The sequence below is a fragment of the Purpureocillium takamizusanense genome, chromosome 3 (genome assembly GCF_022605165.1).
Source record: "Purpureocillium takamizusanense chromosome 3, complete sequence".
In the NCBI taxonomy this organism is placed as follows: Eukaryota; Fungi; Ascomycota; class Sordariomycetes; order Hypocreales; family Ophiocordycipitaceae; genus Purpureocillium; species Purpureocillium takamizusanense.
Window position 1 is genome coordinate 1,580,828 of NC_063070.1, and position 23,070 is coordinate 1,603,897.

At 58.0% G+C, this 23,070-nt stretch overlaps 11 protein-coding genes across 12 annotated transcripts; 5 read left to right on the top strand and 6 right to left on the bottom strand.

Annotated features, from left to right (window-relative positions):
* The first annotated feature begins 242 nt into the window (after positions 1–242).
* On the top strand, positions 243–1,523 carry JDV02_004041 (D-xylulose reductase). Its single transcript, XM_047985223.1, has 2 exons — positions 243–444; positions 522–1,523. Exons 1-2 carry the CDS (start codon positions 286–288, stop codon positions 1,449–1,451), a joined length of 1,089 nt encoding a protein of 362 aa, XP_047841200.1. The 5' UTR covers positions 243–285; the 3' UTR covers positions 1,452–1,523.
* A 504-nt stretch (positions 1,524–2,027) lies between these two features.
* On the bottom strand, positions 2,028–3,789 carry JDV02_004042 (uncharacterized protein). Of its 2 annotated transcripts, XM_047985224.1 has the most exons (3): positions 3,653–3,789; positions 3,551–3,592; positions 2,028–3,499 (listed from the first exon to the last, which is right to left on the bottom strand). In XM_047985224.1, exons 1-3 carry the CDS (start codon positions 3,706–3,708, stop codon positions 2,041–2,043), a joined length of 1,557 nt encoding a protein of 518 aa, XP_047841201.1. In that variant the 5' UTR covers positions 3,709–3,789; the 3' UTR covers positions 2,028–2,040. The 2 variants fall into 2 exon arrangements, with proteins under 2 accessions (XP_047841201.1, XP_047841202.1); XM_047985225.1 differs by having other exon boundaries at positions 3,551–3,789.
* A 421-nt stretch (positions 3,790–4,210) lies between these two features.
* On the bottom strand, positions 4,211–4,576 carry JDV02_004043 (uncharacterized protein; the record flags this gene model as incomplete). The annotated part of the gene is made up of 1 exon (XM_047985226.1): positions 4,211–4,576. One exon carries the CDS (start codon positions 4,574–4,576, stop codon positions 4,211–4,213), a length of 366 nt encoding a protein of 121 aa, XP_047841203.1.
* Positions 4,577–5,139: 563 nt separating this feature from the next.
* On the top strand, positions 5,140–6,099 carry JDV02_004044 (uncharacterized protein). Its single transcript, XM_047985227.1, has 2 exons — positions 5,140–5,383; positions 5,432–6,099. Exons 1-2 carry the CDS (start codon positions 5,183–5,185, stop codon positions 6,035–6,037), a joined length of 807 nt encoding a protein of 268 aa, XP_047841204.1. The 5' UTR covers positions 5,140–5,182; the 3' UTR covers positions 6,038–6,099.
* Positions 6,100–6,152: 53 nt separating this feature from the next.
* JDV02_004045 (Cholinesterase) lies at positions 6,153–7,814 on the bottom strand (the record flags this gene model as incomplete). Its single annotated transcript, XM_047985228.1, has 2 exons — positions 6,153–7,547; positions 7,599–7,814. 2 exons carry the CDS (start codon positions 7,812–7,814, stop codon positions 6,153–6,155), a joined length of 1,611 nt encoding a protein of 536 aa, XP_047841205.1.
* A 1,345-nt stretch (positions 7,815–9,159) lies between these two features.
* Positions 9,160–10,791, bottom strand: JDV02_004046 (Xylan 1,4-beta-xylosidase; the record flags this gene model as incomplete). The annotated part of the gene is made up of 1 exon (XM_047985229.1): positions 9,160–10,791. One exon carries the CDS (start codon positions 10,789–10,791, stop codon positions 9,160–9,162), a length of 1,632 nt encoding a protein of 543 aa, XP_047841206.1.
* Positions 10,792–11,296: 505 nt separating this feature from the next.
* Positions 11,297–11,983, bottom strand: JDV02_004047 (uncharacterized protein; the record flags this gene model as incomplete). Its single annotated transcript, XM_047985230.1, has 1 exon — positions 11,297–11,983. The coding sequence occupies one exon, from the start codon at positions 11,981–11,983 to the stop codon at positions 11,297–11,299; it is 687 nt and encodes a 228-aa protein (XP_047841207.1).
* Positions 11,984–13,190: 1,207 nt separating this feature from the next.
* JDV02_004048 (uncharacterized protein) lies at positions 13,191–16,092 on the bottom strand. The gene is made up of 17 exons (XM_047985231.1): positions 15,766–16,092; positions 15,665–15,698; positions 15,530–15,599; positions 15,399–15,471; positions 15,314–15,342; positions 15,259–15,261; positions 15,144–15,208; positions 15,005–15,076; positions 14,719–14,947; positions 14,634–14,662; positions 14,555–14,587; positions 14,480–14,504; positions 14,229–14,430; positions 14,092–14,169; positions 13,915–14,043; positions 13,637–13,863; positions 13,191–13,590 (listed from the first exon to the last, which is right to left on the bottom strand). Exons 1-17 carry the CDS (start codon positions 15,849–15,851, stop codon positions 13,463–13,465), a joined length of 1,512 nt encoding a protein of 503 aa, XP_047841208.1. The 5' UTR covers positions 15,852–16,092; the 3' UTR covers positions 13,191–13,462.
* Positions 16,093–16,785: 693 nt separating this feature from the next.
* JDV02_004049 (Sarcosine oxidase) lies at positions 16,786–19,026 on the top strand (the record flags this gene model as incomplete). Its single annotated transcript, XM_047985232.1, has 6 exons — positions 16,786–16,919; positions 16,987–17,017; positions 17,097–17,234; positions 17,291–17,341; positions 17,411–17,663; positions 17,710–19,026. 6 exons carry the CDS (start codon positions 16,786–16,788, stop codon positions 18,726–18,728), a joined length of 1,626 nt encoding a protein of 541 aa, XP_047841209.1. The 3' UTR covers positions 18,729–19,026.
* A 103-nt stretch (positions 19,027–19,129) lies between these two features.
* JDV02_004050 (uncharacterized protein) lies at positions 19,130–21,180 on the top strand (the record flags this gene model as incomplete). The annotated part of the gene is made up of 2 exons (XM_047985233.1): positions 19,130–20,110; positions 20,159–21,180. Exons 1-2 carry the CDS (start codon positions 19,189–19,191, stop codon positions 21,178–21,180), a joined length of 1,944 nt encoding a protein of 647 aa, XP_047841210.1. The 5' UTR covers positions 19,130–19,188.
* Positions 21,181–21,507: 327 nt separating this feature from the next.
* On the top strand, positions 21,508–22,437 carry JDV02_004051 (uncharacterized protein; the record flags this gene model as incomplete). Its single annotated transcript, XM_047985234.1, has 1 exon — positions 21,508–22,437. The coding sequence occupies one exon, from the start codon at positions 21,508–21,510 to the stop codon at positions 22,435–22,437; it is 930 nt and encodes a 309-aa protein (XP_047841211.1).
* Between the last annotated feature and the right edge of the window lie 633 nt (positions 22,438–23,070).

The window sequence follows — 23,070 nt, forward strand, 5'->3', positions numbered from 1 at the left end:
GACGTCATCTGCCCTGTCCGAGCAACGCTTTTCGGAATCAACACGCAAGCCCGTGCGGGTTGTCAGCTCGGCGGGCAGCCGACTGGGAACCCTTGCGCAATGCGCCCGGCCGAGACGGCGAGACATGGCCCGGCGCTCCACCACTTGTGGGGCTACGCCAAGCAACACGACGCCCTGCTTACACGGACTCCTCACTTCGTAGTCCATCGACATACATAAAATTACCTGCAGATCGTGCCCTCACTGCTCACAACTGCCATCTCATTTCAGTCGCCATTCAAATCCATGGACAAAGTATCTCACCCAACTTCGGCGAGGATGAATCCAAGCTTCCTCCTCGTAGGCCCGGGCGTCGCCAAGGTCCAGGACAGGCCAGTCCCCATCATATCCGACCCTCACGATGTCATTGTCCGGATCAACTTTATCGGCGTCTGCGGCAGCGACGTAAAACTTCCCTATCCCACTCGCTTTCTACAACCCCGACCGCTCCCCGCTCCCATACTAACATCCTCCGTATGCAGGTCCACTTCTGGAAACACGGCGGCATCCAAACCTCCATCTCTGTCCCGCTAGTCATGGGCCACGAAGCCTCTGGAACCGTTTGCGCAACCGGCCCCGCCGTCACGTCCGTCCGTGTCGGCGACCGCGTCGCCCTCGAGCCAGGACACCCGTGCCGGCGCTGCGGCCCTTGTAAAGCCGGCAACTACAACCTCTGCCCAGGCATCAGGTTCGCCGCCGCACCGCCCAACAGCCACGGCATGCTGGCGAAGTTCTGGAAGGCGCCCGAAGACTTCGTGTACAGGATTTCCCCGGAGACGAGCCTCGAGGAGGCCGTCCTCGTTGAGCCGCTGGCGGTCGCCGTTCACGCGGCCAAATTAGCGGACATCCGGCCCGGCGACACCGTCGTGGTCCTCGGATCGGGAACGATCGGTCTGCTCTGTGGTGCCATCGCCAAAGCTTTCGGGGCTGGGCGGGTCATTCTCCTAGACATCATGCAACACAAGCTACAGTTCGCGCACGATTATCTGGCCGTGGAGACTCAGCTACTTGACACGAGGGCAGCTCCAGAGTCGAACTCGGAGACAATATTGTCGAAATACAATCTGCACGGCCGAGTGGACATCGCAATCGAAGCTTCAGGTGCCGAGTCATCGGCACAACTGGGCATCTACCTCCTCAAACCAGGAGGAAGCTACGTCCAGACTGGCATCGGAAAGCCCAAACTCAACATGCCCATGTTGGCACTTTCGGAAAAAGAGCTGCGGGTACGCGGCTGCTTCCGCTACTCTGCAGGGGATTTCAGCTTAGCTGTACAGCTCGTTGAGCGAAAATTGATCAATTTGAAACCTCTAATCAGCAGTATTACCCCTTTTGAGCGCGCCACGGAGGCGTGGGACAAGACTAGTCGTGGCGAGGGCGTCAAGAACCTTATACATGGGGTATTGGACTAAACTCGCGAGGCGTATAAAAGCAACATCACAAGCATTAAGCGCAGCAGGCGAAAGGAAGGACATTAGCGAAGCAATAGTAGATGAGACGATCCTTGCTGTCCCAGTCACTCAAGTTGTCTTAAACCTGTTTCGATAAGAGTAGTGCTAGGGGCATAACTATATTTTACTATGGGCATAACCATTCCTATAGAATAAAATCCGCTAGCCAATCTTATAGAGTATAGCCCGGTATACCCGATTGAGGTACGGGGCCAGCGTAAGACTACTCTTATAGCTAGCCCGTTTAATTATATATAACTTATATATTAACGCCGCCTTATACTTAATAAAGCCGCCTTATAGAGCTGCCTTAATATACCTTTAGATAGCCTCTCTCTCTCTTTCTTTTATAGGCTTAGATATAATTTACCTAAGCCTTCTTCTTAACATATATTAATCTATTAAATAAGCTACTAGATAAGCTAATGAGTAATGTTGCCTTTATGTTCACAACGCTGATCTCGGCAACGAGAATACTAAAGCTACATATAGCACGAGATGCAAGAAATTTATCTTGGGTGAGTTTATAAATAGAGTATGGGATTCCAGTTCAGCCATATCTTGCATTAACAGCGCCCTCCTTGAACCAGTCGTCGTAAGCAAGCGACTCCTCTGCTGATGCGTAGTTGATGATGATACTCTTAGTGGTCGTGTAAGCATGGTAGGCGTCGAGGCCATTTTCACTCCCTACACCGCTCTCGCTCGTTGCTCCACCCCAGGGGCTGCTCGGGTCATTTCTGTGGTGTGTATTGATCCAGACGATGCCCGAATCTACTTGCCCGGAGACGCGAAATGCCTGGCTAAGGTCGTTGGTCCAGATGCCTGCACCGAGGCCAAAATCGGTCTCGTTGGCGAGCTGGATAGCCTGATCCTCAGTCGCGAACGCGACGATGGCGATAAGCGGGCCAAACGCCTCTTCCGTCCAGAGAGCCGGGCGCTCTGAAGAGGATCCCATGTTCTGGAGCAAGATGGCGGTCGGAGGATAAAAGTAGCCCCTGGAGAGGTTTGTGCCGTCAAGGGGCGACAGTCCCGACATTCGATGGCCACCGCAAATAACCTGTGCAGACTCAAGGCTTGACCGCGTTTCTTCAACGAGGGCCTCCACCCTTTCTAGCTGGCGAGACGAGACGAGGGGGCCCATTGATGATTCTGGATTTGTTGGGGATCCCATACGGCGCATGATGGACTCGCACTTTTGCTTCAGCCGAGACACCAAATCAGACAACACGCTCTCATGGACTATGATTCGCGTCGCTGCAACGCACGTTTGTCCGGATGCAATAAATGATCCAAACGTTATTCCGTTGACCGCCGCGTCGATATTGGCCTCTTTGAAGATAATGAGTGGCGCCTTGCCGCCAAGCTCGGCCGTGTACCGCGCCAAATTGGCACCGACTATGGTTCCGATGGCGCGCCCTGCTACCGTCCCTCCCGTGACGTCGACTTTCCGGACCAGCGGATGGCTCACGAGCGCCTTGCCGGTGACAGGCCCCAGGCCCGGCAGCACGTTGAAGACGCCGTCCGGCACACCGGCCTTCTTGAGGATGGGGCCGAGAAGCAGGCTCGTCAGGGGCGTCAGCTCGCTCGGCTTGAGAATCACGCTGTTGCCTGCGGCGAGCGCCGGCGCGAGCTTCTTGACGGCAATGAGCAGCGGGTGGTTGAAGGGGGTGATCTGAACGACGACACCTAGGGGCTCACGCTCGATCCAGTTGTGCAGCTTGCCACTGGTGGGCAGGACGGGGCGCTCCTCGGTGCGCAGCACCGCGGCGTAGTAGCGGAACCAGCGTACCAGCGAGGGCACCTGCGCATTCATCTCGCGGACGGCGCGGCCGGTCTGGCGGACCTCAAGAGGAATGAGCGTGGGGAGCTGCTCGACGAGGAGGGCAGCGGCCTTTTCGAGAACCGTGGCGCGGGTTTCGCGAGGTGCCTTGGCCCAGACGCCGGACTTGAAGGCTCGTTGGGCGACGGCGACAGCATCTTCAACGTCGCAGGCCGAGGCAGAGTGGCAACTTTATGCTGTCAGTATTGCGTGAGGCGGCCGTGCGGCTACATGAACCTGCCTGGCAAATATCTCTCCTGTCGCGGGGTCCTCAACAGGGATCCTATGCGTGCCCCAGGTCAGCTACCAAATATCTGCGAATCGCTTCACTTGGAACACTCGCGGTTCTCCACGGCCAGCCGTGTCATGGCCATCAACCCAAAGTTGGACAGTTTTCATTGCGAAGCGTATAATCTGAGAGCGATTCAATATAGAGTGAACTTTTGCCCCTGATTAGCTGTTAGGCGGCGAGGTCTGGGCGTCGGGAGTTGGGAGTCGGGACGAACCATCAACAAATCGCAGATCCATTGATCGTTACCCCGCGCGCGCCACAGCCCCGCTGTGGGCACGGGGCGGAAGCCAAGCCTGTGACAGAGCCGAGCCGCGAGTCGCAGGGGGCACCCATCGGGGCAGCTGTCGGTGCGAGCACGAACATAGATTCAAATTGAGAACATGCCTATGTACAGTAGGCTTTAAATAATTTGGTCGCTCTCTTCCACCTTTCCTTCAATCCTTATATTGGCCAAATCCCTATAAGTCATGGTGCTCTGGCTTCATCTTGACACCGGAATACCCCCAGCAGTGGCGCACGACTGGACATGACCCTGGCAAGCCACCATCAAGATTTCACTTCTCCTCCTTGATGGCAACAACATTTGGCCCTCGCTCGACATGTCACGGCCTACTCCTTCCAGCAAGTCGTCTTGTACGACTGAATGACGCCAACCCAGTCCCATTTGAAGTTCTTCTTGGTGTCCACCTGGTAGTACGGGCCCTGACGACCGCCACAGTCGTTGGTCTCGAACATCTGGATCTTGCAACGCGTTGTGGGGTTCGACTGGCTGTTGGTGGCGTAGTACTCGATGCTCTTTGCTTTGTGGACGTGTTCCCTGGGGAGCAGCTGGCACCTGGAGCCGGAGCCGCCGGGGCCGGAGTTGGTGTAGTAGTCGCCCTTCTGGTCCTTCTCGTGATAGAGATAGACGCGCCAGGCCTCGGTGGTGGGCGCCAGGGCGAGGGCGGCAACGGCAGCAACAGCGGTCAGCTTCATGTTGTGTTTCGTGGTAACCCTAGAGAGAGCTGCACTGGGTTTTAAGGCTATTTAAGCAGGTATTGTTGGCAAACAAGATAATTGCTCGGGCTCTCACTCGGCTGGCCTACCTGGTTGGGGTACTGATTCTGAGGCTCTTGAAATTCTTCTGAATATTGAAAGATAACGCACACAGACCAGCCAACCTCGCGCCTTTATATACATTTACACCACCTCGTGCATTGCATGTACAAATTGCTCTTCTGTTACACACGTGCGCCGCTTCTTTGAAGCCATTGGAGTTTCTATCTGGACGCCGGACCTGTCGGATCTAGTCAAACTGTGAGTACAGTTCATGTTGTCTTCAAGTTGTTGCGCGCGCATTCCATGGTTGCCCACATTCACCCACCCCGCTCTTGTCCCCCCGCTGCTTAACTACCAGACGGCGCCAAGTGCAACTCCAAGCACTCTTCTGGCGCTCTGTGCGAGAGCGGCCTGCAAGTGCTGATAAGCGCTAAGCCCCGTTCATCCACCTGTACTCTATGTTTCGCCGCGCGCTCATCCAAAGCCATCTCCGCGGATGAACACCACAGCTTTCTTTACTCTTGGCGACCCGACTGGAAGAGTATGCTACTCAGACCGACTTGCCACAGATTGCACTCGAAGACCGCACGTGCCCGCCTGCGTAGTTTGGTAGAGCTCGGACTGGGCAAGCGCAGCTTTGAACAAGGATGCTGCGCAGTCTGGACTCGAATGGGCACGCCAACCAACTTCGTCTTTCCGGTAAAGAACCTCCAAGACGATCATATCAGGCTCGTTCCGTTTGATGTAAGCTTCAGCATTTCGCGGCATGAAATCTGGTTGACATTCTCCCAGGCCCGGGCACACGCATATCCTTTCTATGAGGGTATATCTCGCACCCGCGGCGCAGCCTTTGCGCACTTTTCCAGTGGCCCATACGCATCGGCGGACGACTTCAACGAACGTTTTGTCAAGCAAAGAAGCTACGCCGACAAGCGTATGTGCACGTATGCGATTCTCACGTCCCCTGAAGACGAAGGCGGTGTAGGAGACCTGGTCGGCATGGTGTCCCTGACAAATGCCGATGCTGAAGACAGGCGTGCGGACATAGGACTACTGCATGTTGTCCCAAAAGCTCAGGGTTTGGGCATCGGGACGACAGCGTGCCGCATGCTACTTCGTCATGGCATGGATTCTCATGAGCACGGAGGGCTCGGTCTGGCTCGCATGGAGTGGCGGGCCAGCACGGCTAACGAGGCGTCAATTGGGCTCGCTCGACGTTTGGGATTTAGGGAGGTCGGTGTGATTAGGTACGAGAGGCTGCTCAGAGATGGAGTTGCCAGGGGCAAGATTGGGAACGGCAGGCCACCGCCGCCCGGTACCACGGATGGAGACTTGTGGCGGGATGTTGTAGTGTATGAGATGACTTGGGACGAGTGGCAGCAGGCACATAGACATTGATCGGAGTAAGCACCAGGCGTAAAAGAGTGCGGTCGTTACGCTTCTTGAAGGCTCGGTTCGGCAGATATCAATTGCATCGTCGATACTCGGTGACGATATGGATCTCGTTTTATTTTCACAACCGCTGCGCAGTACCGTACTTGGCCCAAAAGTCACATCGAGCGTTCAGCGCCTGCCCAAATGGCTCCATCTGTGTCTTGCCTGCCGTCTGAAACACGATCCTGCTCTGCCTGCGCGGCGACCATGGCTCCCATCGCGCTGTGTCCTCGCTCGTGCAACCCTTCCCAGCATTAGGATCGTAGTGCTTGATGAAATTGACCCAGTAACATTGCATGACCGGTGAGGCACGCTCGTTCACGCCACCCTTCTCATAACTCCTGGGAGGCTTGGGCGCGTACTCAGGTCCCCAGAGCGCGCTCAGCTCGACCGTGTGAGGCACGCCAAGCCCCTCGGCCATTTGCGCCGGGTCCTCGACATTCCACCGGTAGGCAAACGAGCGACTCACGCCGGACTGCGAAAGAGCCGATGTGAATGCCCTTGCAGGACACATGTAGCGCGCCTCGCCGTACACGTTGCTGAGCTGCCGCCAGTAGCATCCCTTGTGTGGACACGTCGTGTTTGGGTTCGGATACAGTTTGTTCGCCTCGATCAGCTGCTCGATGGTCATGAACGGGTACTGATCCAGCATGTAAGAGTTGCTCTGCGCGAGAGTCGAGGTGTTGCGCGGCGCAAATTTGGTCCCGCCATTGGAGTCGTCTCCAAAGATGGTAGGGACGCGTAGGAAGCGTCTCTGCTCGAGAAGGCGGTACGTGTAGTCGGGCACGAGCTCGCCATCAATAGTCGGCAGGTACATGTACTCTGGCGCTGATGCAGCATTTGGCAGCGGAATGTTGAAGTTGTGTGCCTGAAGCTCGACGGCCGTCTTGTTGCGCAGACAGGCCAGGCTATCTGGGACGACACAGCCCAAGCGGGCAGCTAGATGGCGATACTGATACCCCGCCTCGTCCACGGTGAGCATCGTGGCGAAGGAGGGAGACTCGGCGATGGCCCCATGGAAGAGTTTAGAGTCGGTGCTGTAGTTGGCGGTCAGGTGGAGGGCGACACTCTCGGCACCGGCACTGGAGCCTCCTACGACGACATGATCGGGGTCGCCACCAAACTTGGCGATGTGGTCCTGCACCCATAGCATGACCTTGAGCTGGTCGCGCAGGCCATTGTTGGGCATGACGGCGTTGGCGTCGTCGCCGCTGTTGCTGAGGAAGCCGTACGGCCCAACGCGGTAGTTGAAACTGACGACTACGATGCCAAAGTCGCTCGCGGCAATTAGCCCCGAGGCATTGATTTTGGTGTTGGAGTTGACATTGAAACCGCCGCCCTGGATGTAGATGAAGACAGGGAGCTTGGCGTCAGCCGATACGTTGGTCGGCGCCTGGACATCGAGGAACAGACAGTCTTCAGCGGTGCCTTCGTCGTTGGGATTTGCGTCGGTGGCCAGACATGCCTTGCCATACTAGGGTCCGATGGTCAGCAGTAAGAAGAGGCACATCATGGGTTGGCGAACCTTGTTGGCGGGCTGTAGCTGGCTTGTGCGCTCGGGATCCTTGGGCGGCGCAAACCGAAGGTCGCCAACTGGTGGTGCGGCGAAGCGGATGCCCAACCATTGACTGACACCATTTGCTTGGGAGATGCCTTTGTATCTGCTGTACCCCAAGTCCACGGTTGTGTCGACCGCTGCGACGATGGCCAGCAGCGTCGATGCAACTGTTGCAAGTCTCATGTTGGACGGCGGCGCACTCGGGTGCATCGACAAGCTTGGCTGGGCAAATGACACAGTGGGTTATGAGAAGGGATGCCACCCTCTTGACGTAGTTCACGTCCACTCTTAAGGTAGGCCAGTGATCAACACTGCGCGGGGTGGCCTTGGTCGCGAGTCTCTGCAAACGCCATTGTGTCATGGTGCAACGACCTACCAGTGGCGCCGGCACAGGAGCCCGGCCGCTCGGTCCGCCACTCGCTTGATCGGCGCCGACGTGGCTTGACGGACCTCATGGTTCCCCGACACCCCGCCGCAAGGGCGATCCATGGTTGGCGATCGAGGCATGCTAGGCAAACCTGATGAGATGGAGTCAAGATTCTATACATGAGAAGCTGGCAGACACAGAAACGCCTCTCGTAGTTGCACCATGCGAAGGGCCGGGCCTATAAGGGGTATAGACAATGCCGGAAGTGATAATTGCGGCATGCCCGCGAAGCGAAACACCCGCAAGCCCACACTGACGGCCGCCGAGATGGAGTGTTTCCTGATTGGGAAGTGCGGCTCGACGCCGATTTGGCGGGACGACCTGGCTCGCCGGCTGGGGTTCCATGTCTCTTCGATAGGCGGCTTCGAAACGTCTCGCAGTTCACTGTGTTGCCTGTTACCAAGGCCTTGGCCAAGGTTCGACCAACCGCGGACTGCATGAAATGGATGGTGCTAGAACCGGCCGACAAAGTGCGCCTGACATGCCCTGGTGAAGAAGCAGACAACTGGTCCCCGAAGCCGAGCCTGAATAGGTTGCTAACAGCACTTATCATCCCCACACTCTGAGGTTAAACATCGAAGGTGGCGTCTGACATGCATCGAACACGCATCCGGATGGATCATGCACCAAAAACATGTTCCACCGTGCCGGCCGACAGAGTTCTTGACCAGTCATCATAAGCAGCCTGAGCTGCATGTACCAAGCCCAGGAACACTTCATGGCAGGCTTGCGGCTAAGACACTATGAAGCGGCTGCGAGTTACAGGCGCCGCCCAGGGATTGGTGGTATTTAAACGTCAAGGTGCGAACGTGCTGCTGTCTTGGGCTCAAATCAGACCTCTTGAGGAGCTGAGACCTGGCATCTGCTGTCTTGCCGTCCCCATCACAGCAGGCAAGGGCTAGGCGCGGATGCAATTGAACGACGAGACAATCGAACCATTAGTTGCGGTGTGGGTTGCGGCCACGTCGGCCGCAGAGACAAAAAAGCTGGCCATAAGATACGGCCACGGAGGTGTTTCGGTCACAATACTAATTTAGTCCTTCACTTACAGCGCCGAGTCACTCGCCGCAAAAGGGCTTTCGCTCGACTGGATTGATTGTTCTACACCTCGTACCGGTCCGTGACATGTTGCACAGGTCGATATGTAAAGTAGTCAAACCGCGCCTCCGTCGCCTCCCCATTCAAGTCTGAGCACGCGACTCCCACAAAGGCACCCGTGAAGCTCCCATGCGCTTGGTGCCCGCCACACTCGTCCGACACAATCGACGCATCCAGCACGGGGCCAATCTTGTGCAGCTTGCCCTCCTCATCCTGACCCGGAACGGCGTAGTAAAACTGCAGCTCGCGGCCGCGGACCGAGAGCGCGAGCTTCACCTTGCCCGCGCCCGGCAGCGCGACAACGCGGCCGGCAAAGCTTGCCAGGTCGCCGTCCGGCCATGACTCTTCGGAGCTCATGATGGCGAGCTCCCGCGCGCCGTGCTCGTCGGCCGTCACGGTCAGGTAGAAGAAGTTGAAGCGCGAGTAGTACGCCGTCAGCCCAGCAAACGCGCGCTCGTCGCGCGGCGCAAAGTCGACGACGGTCTCGGCGTCGTAGGAAAAGTGCGTCTGCCGTCGCGCCACGAGGGCCTGCTCGAACCACGAGCCGATCGCCTCGCGCCCCTTGAGCACCAGCTGTCCGCCTCGCACGGCGAGAATGCGCTCAGGCTCTGGCGTGCGCAGCCACTGAAAGTCCTTGTGCAGCTCACCGTCAACCGTGAACGTGTATCGCTGCCGGGCCCAGTAAGGGGCGTCGTCACGAGCGCCGGGGACGTCGACGTGCAGCGACGGCACGGGTCCGTTCTTGACGTACAGCCACCCGTCGTCCGCCCAGGCGGCCTCCTGGATGTTGGTCTCGCGCCCGAGAACGCAGCGCCTCTCCTGGCCGGTGGGACGGCCGCCAAGATGCACCAGATATGTCCGTCCCTCGGGTGTCTCGACAATGTCTCCATGCCCGGACCGCTGCAGTGCCGCAAAGGGCGCGTTCTTGGATGTGACGATGTGTTTCTGTGGGTGCGTTTCGTACGGGCCCCAAATGTCCTTGGACCGAGCCAAAGTGCACGCGTGGTCATACGCCGTGCCGCCCTCGGCCGTGAGCAGGTAGTACCACTCGCCGCGCTTATAAAGGTGCGGACCTTCGACAAGACCGAGGTCGGTGCCGCGATAAATGTTCTTGCGGGGGCCAACGAGCTTGCCCCGTCCCGGATCGTATTCCTGAAGCGCGATGCCAGCAAAGTAGTGCGGGCGCTGTCGGTGGTCCCAGAGCATATTAACGAACCACTTGCGGCCGTCCTCGTCATGGAACAATGAAGGGTCAAAGCCAGAGCCATTGACGAGGACCGGGTCCGACCACGGGCCATCGATGGTCGGCGCCGTGACGATGTAGTTGTAGCAGTCCTTGAAGGAGCCGTCCTTGCGCTTGACGTCCGTGTATACGAGCCAGAAGCGCTCGCCGTCGTGGCTCAGGCACGGCGCCCAGATGCCGCAACTGTCCGGGTTGCCGCGCATGTCAAGCTGCGCCTTGCGCGTAAGCGGACGGCATGCGAGGTCCCAGTTTGCGAGATCGCGCGAGTGATGGATCTGCACGCCAGGAAACCATTCAAACGTGGACGTGGCGATGTAGTAGTCCTGGCCGACGCGCACAATGGACGGATCGGCGTTGAAGCCGGGCAGGATGGGGTTGCGAACTAGCGGCATGGTGAACGATCAAGAAACCGGATCTGGGGCCTACGACGAGTCACAGTGGCCTTGGGATCCTCTAACGTCCAACGACTTACACGAAGCATCGCGACTTTTTAAGTAGGGACGGGCGGGTCGCGGGCCGGCTCCCGGCGGCTGAATGCATTTAGCCAAAAGCTCGATTGAGGGGGAGAGGCCACGCCAAGCTTGAATTCATCAGACCACGACAACTGAAATACGGGCGGGAGTCGCCTGGCTGGAAGGCAATTCTCGATTCCTGAATTTACCCGCCGTTGCAATAGGTGATGGTAAATACGGCGGCGTGATCGAGTAAGCGTACCGCAGGTCTACCAGTAGGCTCCAAATGCGTGTGCGGTGTGGGCTCGGGATATTCGAAACAAGCATCAATTGATGCGCGCACGCAAGCATGTCCACATGACGGCGCAAACATTTCAGATGTGGGAATATAGCTTTGCAAGTAGGATTGCTCTATCGATGCCCCGTGTCACGCGTCACGTCGCCTCTAGACGAAGTGAACGTTTCCAAAGTACGGCGTGATGTGGAAGCTGGCCTTGTTAGGCGAGCTCCAGGCGCCGAGCTCCTGGTCGGGATATGTCTTAGGGCTCGTGACAGTGCGGAAGAAGTTCATCCTCCACCTGGTGCCGCGCGCCTTGCCCTTGTCGACGTTGAAGAGGCCGAGCGGAATCTTGACGTCGCTACGCCAGTACTTGCGCGGCTTGTCGAGCTTGGTCGTCGCGCTGAAGCCGTCCGTGGCCGGGTCGCTGACGAAGAAGTGGTCGAAGGGGGCGCCCTCATCGCGTACCTTGGATGGGTTGTACACAAAAGCCTGGTACGTGACGTTGTTGGGGTTGACCTCGAACTCGAGGTACGTCTGCGGGTCGTCGCTGCCCTTGTAGATGAACGCCTCCATCACCTCATACTGCCAAATGTCGCCGTTGGTGCCCTGCGAGCTGTTGAAGTAGAAGTTGACCTCGTCGTACGCCGTGAAGCCGATCTGGATGTGCTCAGCCGAGTAGCACAGGTCCACCTGCGTCCGCGGGAAGGGCTTCTGGTCCGGGACCGTCTTGGAGTACGTGATGGACCCTTGGCGGGGGCATGCGGGCACGTCGACGCTCGGCACCTTGTGCGCACAGGTGGCCGTCGCGAGGCCCGCAGCCATGGCGACGACGACGGTGACGAAGCGAGCCATTGTCTTGGTAGTTCTGTAGACGTGGGTGGGTTTTTTTGCTGGGGCTCGTTGTCTGCTGTCTCTCCGGCCGTGAGGTGACGACGAGCCGTTCTTGGTGTCTCGGGCGAGGGGCGGGGGTGCCGGCTCGAACTTTATTGCTGCGAAAGCTAGGATGAAAGTGCGATGCTCGGAACCCCTAAGAAGCGAGATGAGGCCAAACAGCTGCCGTGGCTCAGAGAGGAACAAACGAGGACACCAGCCGCTGCTAGGGCAGGCACAATTGGGGACGTGCGGGGGAAAGAAATGTGACGTTACCAGAACCAGGTACTGCACGATGCGGCCGGCAACAATATTGGAGAAATAAGCACTAGGCCACGGGAGGCCGATTCCCCAGAAGAACACCTTGTTTGTTACCCTGGCACCCGCTTCAGCCGTACATTTGCGTCTGCTTTAAACTGCCTGTTTGCAGACGCCTCGTGCACTGCGAGCTTGCTGTTATTGATGTTGGCCAGCGTTCTCGAGGTAACCTTGGGTAGCATTGGCTGGCTGGTTGGCTAATTATCCATTGTCGGAGCATCGAGACACGCAGTGGCATGCCAGCTGAGCCGCGTTATGCACGCTCGTCCCGTCTCACGCGGGCGAGGCGCCGCTGCGGCCCCTGCCGAGTTCGAGTTCGTACGGACCAAAAAGTCTGTGGGTGATCCAGAATGCGGTCGCACAGACCGGCTAGCGAACCGGATCTGCGGGAGCTCATGTCTGTCCTGGGCCTGGAACAGACCCCAACGTTTGATCCGTCAGAAGTCAAACGATGCATCGCAGTCATGGTAGCTGCCGTTCCGTCAACCTTGCCGTGCTCAAAGCACTGAACGAGCATCCATCACCTGACGGCATGGAAGGCTCGTGACATTGATGCCGAAGGCGCGAGCCAGATTGACTAACAAAACCCTTGCTCGCCAGTAAGCGAAGTTGCTGCATCTTGCGTCTCCATCCAAATATGTGGTGTCAATGCTCGTGGGGACGGTCAGAGATGCCTGTCTGTGTTACACTCGCCTGCGCTGAACGTGCCATCGAGAAGCCGGCTCCAACGCACGTCGTATATCTCACAAGCAATGATGGGCACAGGGGATTGAGACTGCCTACAGACGGTTCGTGTTGCGGCTCCATCATAGAGCGCATTCGTTTCGCGACCCGCGTGAAGGAGATGGGGAGAACAAGATGAAGCTTGTGACACGGAGGCTACCTATGGAAGCGGTGTCGCGCGGAACGCACTTGGATGAACTTCCTTCGCACCTTCCCTCGAATGCCAGAGTCACGTGGGGGGCTCGTCTGACAACCTGGCGCTGCATTTCTCACATGGTTTCACCAGACTCGCCCCCGGCGTTGTTCATCGTCCGTCATCAATCGATGTGGGGTAGTCCTTCATGGATACCAATCTCGGCCCTGAATCTGCATTCAAAACCGACCGACACCGTTGCACGACGGTATGTGCCCTTCGTCAAGCTAGTCTTCGTGGACACCCTCCGCAGGTACGAGGTTGACACGCGGCCCGGTGAAGTTCTTCCGTCCATCCACGATCCACTGGATGACGGAAATGATGACAATGATGGCGAACGCGACGACGCAGTAGTCTACACTAGTTAGCGACGCGGCGTTTCAGAGCTTGGAGAAGCGCACTCATGTTGGTCCCAGTCACCGGCAGGCCTGGCGGGAAGAGGAATAGCACCGTCGTCAGCGAGATATACGCGAGCGAGATGATGTCGGCGGTCCACCCCAACCAGTTGGGCAACCGCCACTTCCTCTCGGGCAATGTGTTGCGGCCCTGCAGGCAATTGACGGCAATGGGCATGGCGTAAGAGAGGTCAAGCGCGACCACAGACCCGGCGATGATGGCGTTGAAGGCGCTACACTTGTCAGTTCCAGCGTTTAGATGTCGAGGCTGCGTGCCATCCTACCTAGTAGAGCCCAGAAAGATGAGCCCAAAGATGATGACCACGCCGGAAGTCAGGATGAGGGCGTTGAGCGGTAGGCCCAGGCGCGGATGGACCTTGGCGAAGAACCGCGAGGCCGGAAGGCCGCCGTCTCTGGTTCAATCAGCATCGTTTTGCCGTCAAGACGCGGCGGAGACGTACCTCGCAAAGGCGAAAATCATGCGGCTGCTTGTGGTCATGACGCTCAGGGTCGCGAAGACGAGGCACACGAGTGGCAGCCTGCAAAATCAGCATCGAGCAGACCACCGCTTTGCAGTGTTAATCTCCGGACGGCTTACATCAAGAGGCAGATCGCCCCGGCATTGCTTTTGGTCGCGTGGATGAGAATCTGCAGCAGGGGCCCAGCCGCCGAAGTGATCACGTCGCTGATGTTGCCCGAAACGAACAGTAGCACTATCAAGAAGATGGCGCCGGTAAAGGTGCCGATGCCAACGCAGACAATCATGATCTTGGGCCCTTCGCTGGATGCGCCAGGGATTTCTGTGCCAGTTAGCAGATGTCAACGAGGCTAGAGGCAATGTTCAAGTACCTTCAATCATGTGCGCCACCGCATCCTGGCTCTATTAGCAAAAGATGAGCTGCAAGGCATGGCAGGTTGACTCACAAATGCCGTCACACCGAGACCGCCTTGGAGGAGCTGTGCTGTGTGAGCGCGAGTCTACAATGTGCGAACGCTCACTTACACCCAGGAGCCACGCAACGCCATCGGGCCCTATTAGTGAACGTCAGCATCCACTATACTCTAGTTGCGTGCTCACAAAGACCTACACCCTGTCTGGTTGATGAAATCGCAAAAGACAAAATACGCCGAGTTGTAATCGGGCGCAGCGCAGGCCAGCACCGTGATGGAGACGACAACGAAGCCGCCAATGGACCAGATGAAGGCGCCCCGGTAAATGAGGGGGAGCAGGGAGTTCATGCAGGCATTGATGACAAAGGACAGCAGTGTCAGTCCAATGTAGATGAGGAACTGGTGCCAGCGTTGCGGCTCATACGACTGATGTGCTGTCGTCAGCGCAATTACAAGTTTGTGGTACGTGCGGTTGCTGGGTACCGGATGCAGGGCTGAGATGACGCCAACGATGAGCTGGCTCGAGAGCAAGGCATTGGTAGCCACGAGTGCAACCTAAGGTACGCATGTTATTGAATAATTTCCATGGAGACGATGTGTGCTTCGTATGCAGGGAACATACCCAGCCGGCGACGTTTATCCAGCCGGTGACCCAGGACAGGATCGCGACCCATTTGGGCCAAGAAACTAGACGGTCAGTCTACCTCGCCCGCGGCGAGCGAGGGAAAACCACATACTGACTGCGTCTGTCAATATGGAATAGGTGGGAGGGGGCTCGAGTTTAGAGCTTACCAGCGACCCAATGATACTGACCACCAGCCCTGCGGCTTGTCAGTCCACACGGAAGACGCTTCCCGAGTTGAACAAGAGAACATACGTCGGGTACGCCGATAGAAATTCCGCAAGCGAAGCCGCGATGCATAGGTTGCAAACGCCGGCCGTCACGAGACCTGGCAAGTCAGCTTTGCATGCATCAATGCAACCCTATTGGAGCGGGGGGGCACATACCCCATACGACGCTCGTGCTGCCGCCGGATGTGAGACTTATTGAAAGACTTGCAGAGAGCGCAGTCCAAGACTGCAGATGTTAGGCCACTGCCGCCGCTGCGGGTGAGTGGTCAAGTGTTTGCCGGTGGGACTCACATTTAGTACCGCAAATGCCAGCCCCAGCATAGACCTGCGGATACGCTATGTTAACCTTCTTCAGTGGCGCACGTCTGTGCTCTGCATTTAGCAGTACTTACAGCGTGGAAAAGTTGCGCTTCAGCTCGGGCTGGTGGCCCATGGCCGCGAGCTGCGCGTCGTCCTCCTGCTCGTATTCCTGTTTCATGGTGACTAGAGACCAACTGACAACAAACAAGTGACAGACGGATAGACAGACGGGCAGAGTCGAGAGGCAGTCAGATCGGCCCTGGAAAGCGAGGGCATATGAGCAGGCCCCGCCGATTGAGGCAAATGACGGAGCGCGCGGGCGTCCGACACTATCGTCCTGCGGCGCCGAGAAATCCGGACTCCCAAGGATGGTGGTCTGCGATAGCTAGCTGCTTTGGGCCCGCCGTGGCGGATCTGTTGGTAGTTATCGCAGCTGCCACATAACCGAATGGTGATGAGGCGGCGAGGCCCCACGGGGTATTATCACCGCGAGCGGCGATGCCTCCACCGATGATCCGTAAGGAACAGCGTGCGGGGAAGTGGGGAGCCCAGCAATCAGGGCTCCAGGCGAAGAGCTGGGCCACGAGAGTCAGGGTGGGTTCGGTGGAGATGCCACGGCATGGATTCAGGAGAGTCAGGGGCATGGGTGATAACGGAGTTGCGTCCGGGCAGCGCCGTGGACCGCGCGGAGTGGGTTCGTCGAGCCGAGCTGTCACTCGATGCGATCATCCAGATGAGACGGCTATCCGCTGGCGATTCGTGGACGTGTGTCAGCCGAGCACGCGGCAGGGATGACCAGGATCGACTGCAGCTGCAAGGCGTGCACGAGATTTGCGTCTGATGCCGGCGGAGGGCGGGGATCGTGCATGTAGCGCGGGTGCGACACAAGACGATGACTCCGCCCAGCAAAGAAGAAAGGACTGCCGAGGGCCTGGTCGACGAGAGTTTGTTGTGTCGCAAACCCTATCCGGCGAATGAATGGCTTTTTGCCTCGCGCGGTACATGTATAAGATGGCCGCCGCGGCGCGATGCCCGAGACCCATCTACGAGTGCCGTGTCTCGACTCGATCAATTGACTCGCTTGGCTCGATTGCGCTTTTGTCTGCTGTTCGATGTTTTTCAAGTCGCCCTTGTGTGTTCTCGCCGCGGCCGCGGTCTTGTGCGAGAGCGCTACCGCCGCCGCCGCCGCCACTGGCAGTGACAGAAATAAGCATGGCGCTTGTCGTAAGACGACCGTAGCCATCTTGTAAGTGTGATTCCAAACTCCAGGGCATGTCTCAGGGCAATTTTCGCGGACTGATGTCTGTCTAAAGGGGCGGAGGCATGGCCGGCGTGACGGCCGCTGTAAGTCCATTGACATATCCACCAGGCCTCACTTCCGAGTGCTGCTCTGTGCCAAGTAGAGAGGGCTGACAGGACGCAGCAAGCATTGCACAACTCGTCCATCTCCGACCTTGTCATCATCGAATACCGGGACCAGATCGGCGGCCGGGCACAGCACACCACGTTTGGCAAGCAGAAGGATGGATCGCCATATACGGTTGAGCTGGGTGCCAACTGGGTGCGTTGGCCGCCCAGCGCCCCATCATCCGTCCGTCTCGCTGACCTCCTCCGCAGATACAAGGACTTGGCAAGCCAGGCGGGCCGGAGAACCCTGTGTGGACCTTTGTGAGTGCATGATGCAATACATTTGCATTCGTTTTGCGACTGCGTGACACGGGCTCATTACCAGCCCAGTCCAAAAAGCATAGCCTCAAGAACACCTACTCCAACTACAGCTCCATCTTGACGTACAATGAGACCGGGTACACCGACTACAGCCACCTCCTCGACGAGTACGAGACTGCCGCCAATGGCATGACCATCGAGGCCGGGCGCCTGCTGGCCGAGAACCTGCAGGACCAGAGCGCCCGCACCGGTCTGGCCCTGGCCGGCTGGAACCCGAAGCACTCGGACATGGCTGCCCAGGCTGTCGAGTATTGGAGCTGGGGTGAGTGTTCATCAAACAACCCATGCGAACAATGCTGACAACTCAGACTGGGAGGCTGCGTTTCCTCCAGAGCAGTCGTCCATGATCTTTGGCGCCGCAGGCAACAATCTCACGTTCAGCCAGTTCAGCGACGAAAACAATCTGGTCATCGACCCCCGTGGGTACAGCGCCATCATCGACGGTGAGGCGGCGACGTTCCTCGGAAAGGGCGACAAGCGCCTGATGCTCAACACCAAGGTTGTCAATGTCGCGCACTCGGACCACGGCGTCACGGTGCACAACGAGGACGGAAGCTGTGTGTCCGCCGCATACGCCATCTGCACCTTCTCTCTCGGCGTGTTGCAAAGCGATACCGTCAAGTGGCAACCTGAGCTACCGAAGTGGAAGGAGACCTCGATTCAAAAGTTTAGCATGGGCACGTACACCAAAATCTTCTACCAGTTCAACGAGACGTTCTGGCCTGGCGATACGCAATACTTTCTCTTCGCATCGCCGTCGACGCGAGGCTCCTGGGCGATCTGGCAGTCGCTCTCCACGGAGGGTTTCCTGCCAGGGTCCAACATCATCTTCGCGACCGTGACCAACGACGAGTCCTACCGCATCGAGCAGCTCTCCGACGAGAGGGCCAAGCAGGAGGGTCTCGCCGTCCTGCGGCAAATGTTCCCCGACAAGCACATTCCAGAGCCCCTCGCCTTCATGTTTCCGCGGTGGACCAAGACGGAGTGGTCCTACGGCAGCTACTCCAACTGGCCCGTCGGCACCACGCTCGAGATGCACCAAAACCTGCGCGCCAACGTCGGGCGGTTGTGGTTCGCGGGCGAGGCAACGAGCGCGGAGTACTTTGGCTTCCTACACGGTGCGTGGTTCGAAGGCCGCGAGGCCGGCGAACAGGTTGCGGGACTGCTGCAGAACCGGTGCGTCAAGGTATACAATGACAAGGAGATGTGCGGTGAGAGGACGCGATACGAGGACCTGCACGGGACGTCGCCGTTGCACCACTACAACCTGCTGAACGGCTGGGCAACAAGCAGCTTTTTCGCGAGCAAGCGAAGGCGGGATGCATAGCTAGTCGGGATTCGCTGACCCAGTGTATGTTCTGATCCGATTCGACTTTTTATGTTTACCGCGGTGGAGATGCCAGGGCAAATTGCATCTCTGCCAGTTACTATTGCGGTTGCACACCTCATACTTCGCTTCGTAGCTCCGCCGGACAGTCGGCTACGGCCACTCGGCACGGCATTGCCACGTTTTGTGGCGATGATGACGACCTCGAAGCGATGCCGTTTTGACCATTTCGGAAGGCGATTGTGCAGTAGATGACGGTGGGACGTTCCTAAATAGGTTGGTTGACGCCATATGGCTCATTCAAGACGACAGTCGTCGATCACCCGTCGCGCCGTCGGCACGATACGGCCGACCGACGTCTTAGCGACACGCCGACTATGTAACTTACGAACTATATAAACCTCCAACCCGCGGTGCGAGTTGCAAGTCACGACGGCATTCGAATCGCCAATTAAGCATCATGGTCGCCCTTGAATTCATTCTTGCCTTGTTGTGTCTCAGCGTCGCGGCCAAGGACCATTACTTTGACGGTTCGGCTGCGAGTAACGGTGATGGTAGCTCGTCATCGCCATTCAACACCCTTGCGGGGGTCCGCAACTTGCACCTCAGCCCCGGAGACAACATCTTGCTCCGGCGCGGAACCAAATTCACTCAGGCTCTGGAGATCCGGGTTGGCGGCTCCGCGACATCCCCGATTACCATCCAGCCGTACGGCGACAATGGCTCAGCACCACCCGTGGTCGCGGCGCAACCAGAGCAGCTAAGCAGTATCCTGATCGACAGTGTATCGCACATCGTTGTCCAGGATATTGAGGTGACCAACCGGGGCGACAATAAGACCGCCCGCCGCGGAGTGTACGTCTATGCTAAGGACGCCGGCGAGGTCAGGGGCATCACCCTGCGCCGGCTTTACATCCATAACGTAGAAGGCTATATGCCATCCACAACAACGGGAGGGCTTCCCGTAGGTAAGTATGCCAATGCCTCCGGAGGCATCGTCATCGAGGCGGCGGGAAACTCCACACCTACGTACTTCACCGACGTGCTCATCGAAGACAACGTCATTGAGGCGGTAGGTCGCCAGGGTATCTACACATGGACCAACTGGTGCCGCAGAGAAGCGCTGGCGCAGTTTTGGTACTCGCTGTGCTCACAAAACTGGTATCCCTCGACCGGGTTGCGCATAAGAGGTAATCGCCTGTATAATATCAGCGGGGACGGCATCGTGGTAAAGGGGCACGTTGGCGCCCTGACTGAGGGCAATCGCGTGACGACGTTTAACAATGGATCCGGGGGTAACAACGCCGGTATCTGGGCCGCAAACAGTGACGGCAGCGTGTTTCGCCACAATGTCGTATCGGGGGGCAAAACGACCAAGGACGGTAAGTCTCCTGTTTCCATTCGAAAGGCCGGCATTCTGACGCACACAGGCATGTCCTACGATGTCGATCACTCGACGTCGGGCACCATCTTTGAATACAACGTCTCTCACGATAACGAGGGCGGCTTCTTCCTGCTTTGCCCATACGACAAGCCCACGCGCAACTTCACTATCCGATACAATTTGTCGGTCAACGATCGGGCACGCGTCTTTCAGATCTGCTCAGGAAACCTGGTAGGAGGGAAGATCTACAAGAACACAGTCGCCACTGGCGAAGGGCTGTCTCCGCAGCTCGTCACAGCGCCCAAGGGCCTAAGCCTGGATGTGCTCTTCGCGGACAATATTATTCGCAAGTCTGGCGCCGGCCGGGTCGGCTGGACCCTCGACAGCCCACAGTTCAACGTTACCAGAAACGCGTTTTACGGCGCCATCGACACGTATCCCGACGCGGTCGACTCTGTCACGGCGGCACCGGGCCTCGCAGCGCCGGGACTACGGGATCCGAAAGCGTACCGGCTGCTGGCTGGCTCGCCATCGCTGGGGTCGGCGAGTGAGGTATCTAGCGATGCGCAGACAGATTTCTTCGGCAACCCGACGGCCGCGCACAAGAATCTTGGCTTCTATAGCGGCGAAGGAACAAATGTGCCGCAGTGGATCAGCGCGTTCGACGACGGCAGCCTCTCGGGATGGAGCACAACGGGTTCTGTCTCCGTCGTCGCTGACCCGGCGGGCGACCTCGGCATGTCGGCTCAGGTAGCGGCCGGCGGCAAGCTGGCTCGTGACGTGACTTCTGCACCCGGCCTGCGCCTGGATGCGCGAGTACGTGTCTCGCAGGCGGAGAGCGGCGCGTCAGTGTCTCTGGGGACGCACTCCGTGAGCTTGGGGGACATTGCACCCGCAGACGTTGGGGTTTGGCTGGTCTTGGAGCTGACGGTGACGACCGAGGGGGCGAGTGCGGTGCTAGACGGTCAGCCTGTAGCGGTTTCGACAAAGGCAGAGGGATCGGGCGTTGCGGTTGTAGCAGGGCAGACGGCGATCTTTGTGGACGACGTGTTTGTCGCGAAGCTGTGAAGAATCTCGCGTTAGCCAGCGTGCGAAGTTCGAACCTCACCGCGTGAGACCGGCATCCTAGATCTGAGCAGCGCTTCTTTTTTACTCGCTCTCGTCTATTCATCGGCAATGTAAGGGCAACGCCCTGCCTTGAGACTCACAACGTTATTAAGCCGTGTCCTCTCAACCCCGGGCTGCAAAGGATCGTCAGATCGGACTCACGTTAAACAACCAAGGCGACCATCATGGCCACCTGCAACGGAATCATCACGATGCGTCGCCATGACCTCGCCAACCTGCGTGCGTTCCTGACAGGCCTCGTCATCGTGCACCACACCTCGACCTGCTATGGCGGCTCCAGCCAAAGCCAGTACGAGTCGGGCGTCGCCCGGGGCCACCACATCGCTGCTGTACATCAACGCCTTCGACCAGTCAATCTTCATCGGGCTCTTCTTCTGGGTCTCCGGGCGCGTGTCAGCGCAGTCGTTCCGCTGGCTCGACGTGACGTGGACCATGTGCTGGGCCTTTGTCAGGGGCAAGCTGCTCAGTCTGGGGCTGCCTTGGGCCATCTACACCTTGGTGGTGCTCACTGTCGTGCCGATGGCGGCGCATCCGATCTGGAAGCTGGTGTCAGTCAGTCGGCAGCTCGCGGAAGTACTACACGGCCGTGAACGCCGTCAAAGGGGCCAGCGTGGTCCACTTGCCAACTTGCTGCTGCTTGACGTCGCTGCTGCGCTGACGGTGACGAATGAGGCTCGCGAGAGCATATCTACCGGGAATCCCACGACGGATGGGTCCGCCCCTAGAGCTTTGCCTTTTTGGTATGGCATGGCTCGTCGATGGGGCTGGGTCGGCGTCGCCGGCGTGTCGTTCCTTGTTCGCCTGCGCTACCCAGTGGGCGAGACGATCAAGCCCGTCGCGCTGCAGCCCAGCTATGCGGCGCAATACATCTTTGCATACGCCATGGGATTCGTATCGCTGGGGCTGGGACCGATCTTTACTGTACCCTTTGTTGCGGTGAAGCCTGAGCGCGATGATACCAGGCCATCAACGACTGGGGGAAGACTCATCTCGTCATCGCTCATCTCCCCCACTACTATTCTGCTGGTGTGGCTGCTGCCGCGACTATGGACCGGTGGCAGCAGCTCTGCAGTGCAAATGTGCAGGATGGCGAGCGGGCCGGCCCCCTGGGTGGTTGGAATCTCTATGCACTTCTGCACGCGATATGGAACGATGCCTCCGTCGGGCTCGTCGGCCCGGCCTCATGGCCTACTTTGAGGCCAGCCACGGCGCGCCTGCCATGTCTGCGACGTTTCAGACCGAATACTCGTGCGGGGCATTCTTGTTGCACTTGCTTCCGTGCGGATTGATAGAGACGGCCTTGGATGCGATCCTGACATGCAGTCCATCCGGTGCAATGAGAAGTTCCGCCGTGCGGAGGCACAGCAGCCTGGTCATAAATTCATAATGACCGGCAATGAGGGCGCCCTTGATGTGGTTGGATCGTTTGCCACTGCAAAGCTCCTGCTCACCAAGCTTCCTGTATTGAGTCGGATCGTATGAGCGGCGATATCCGACAATAGGTGTGGCAGGAGAACTATGAAATGCTGTCCTTGGCAAGATGAAGTACAGTATAGTACTGCGTCGTCTAAAGTACTGCGTACATGAGCTTGTAAAGGTGCGGCACAACACGTGGGCATGCGCATTGTTCTCATCCCTTGGTGGTAGGGATGCATGCGCTCACTCTGTTTGAAACGCGGTCCTGTTTCGTTTCTGACCTTTTCATCCAATCTATGTATTCATGTCAACCCCATAAATTTGTGTTGGCAAGCTTCATGCTGTACCCCAAACTACAAACCCATACCCTGTGTCACCTCATCACGCGCGCGAGGGGCACTCATGGTTCGGGCA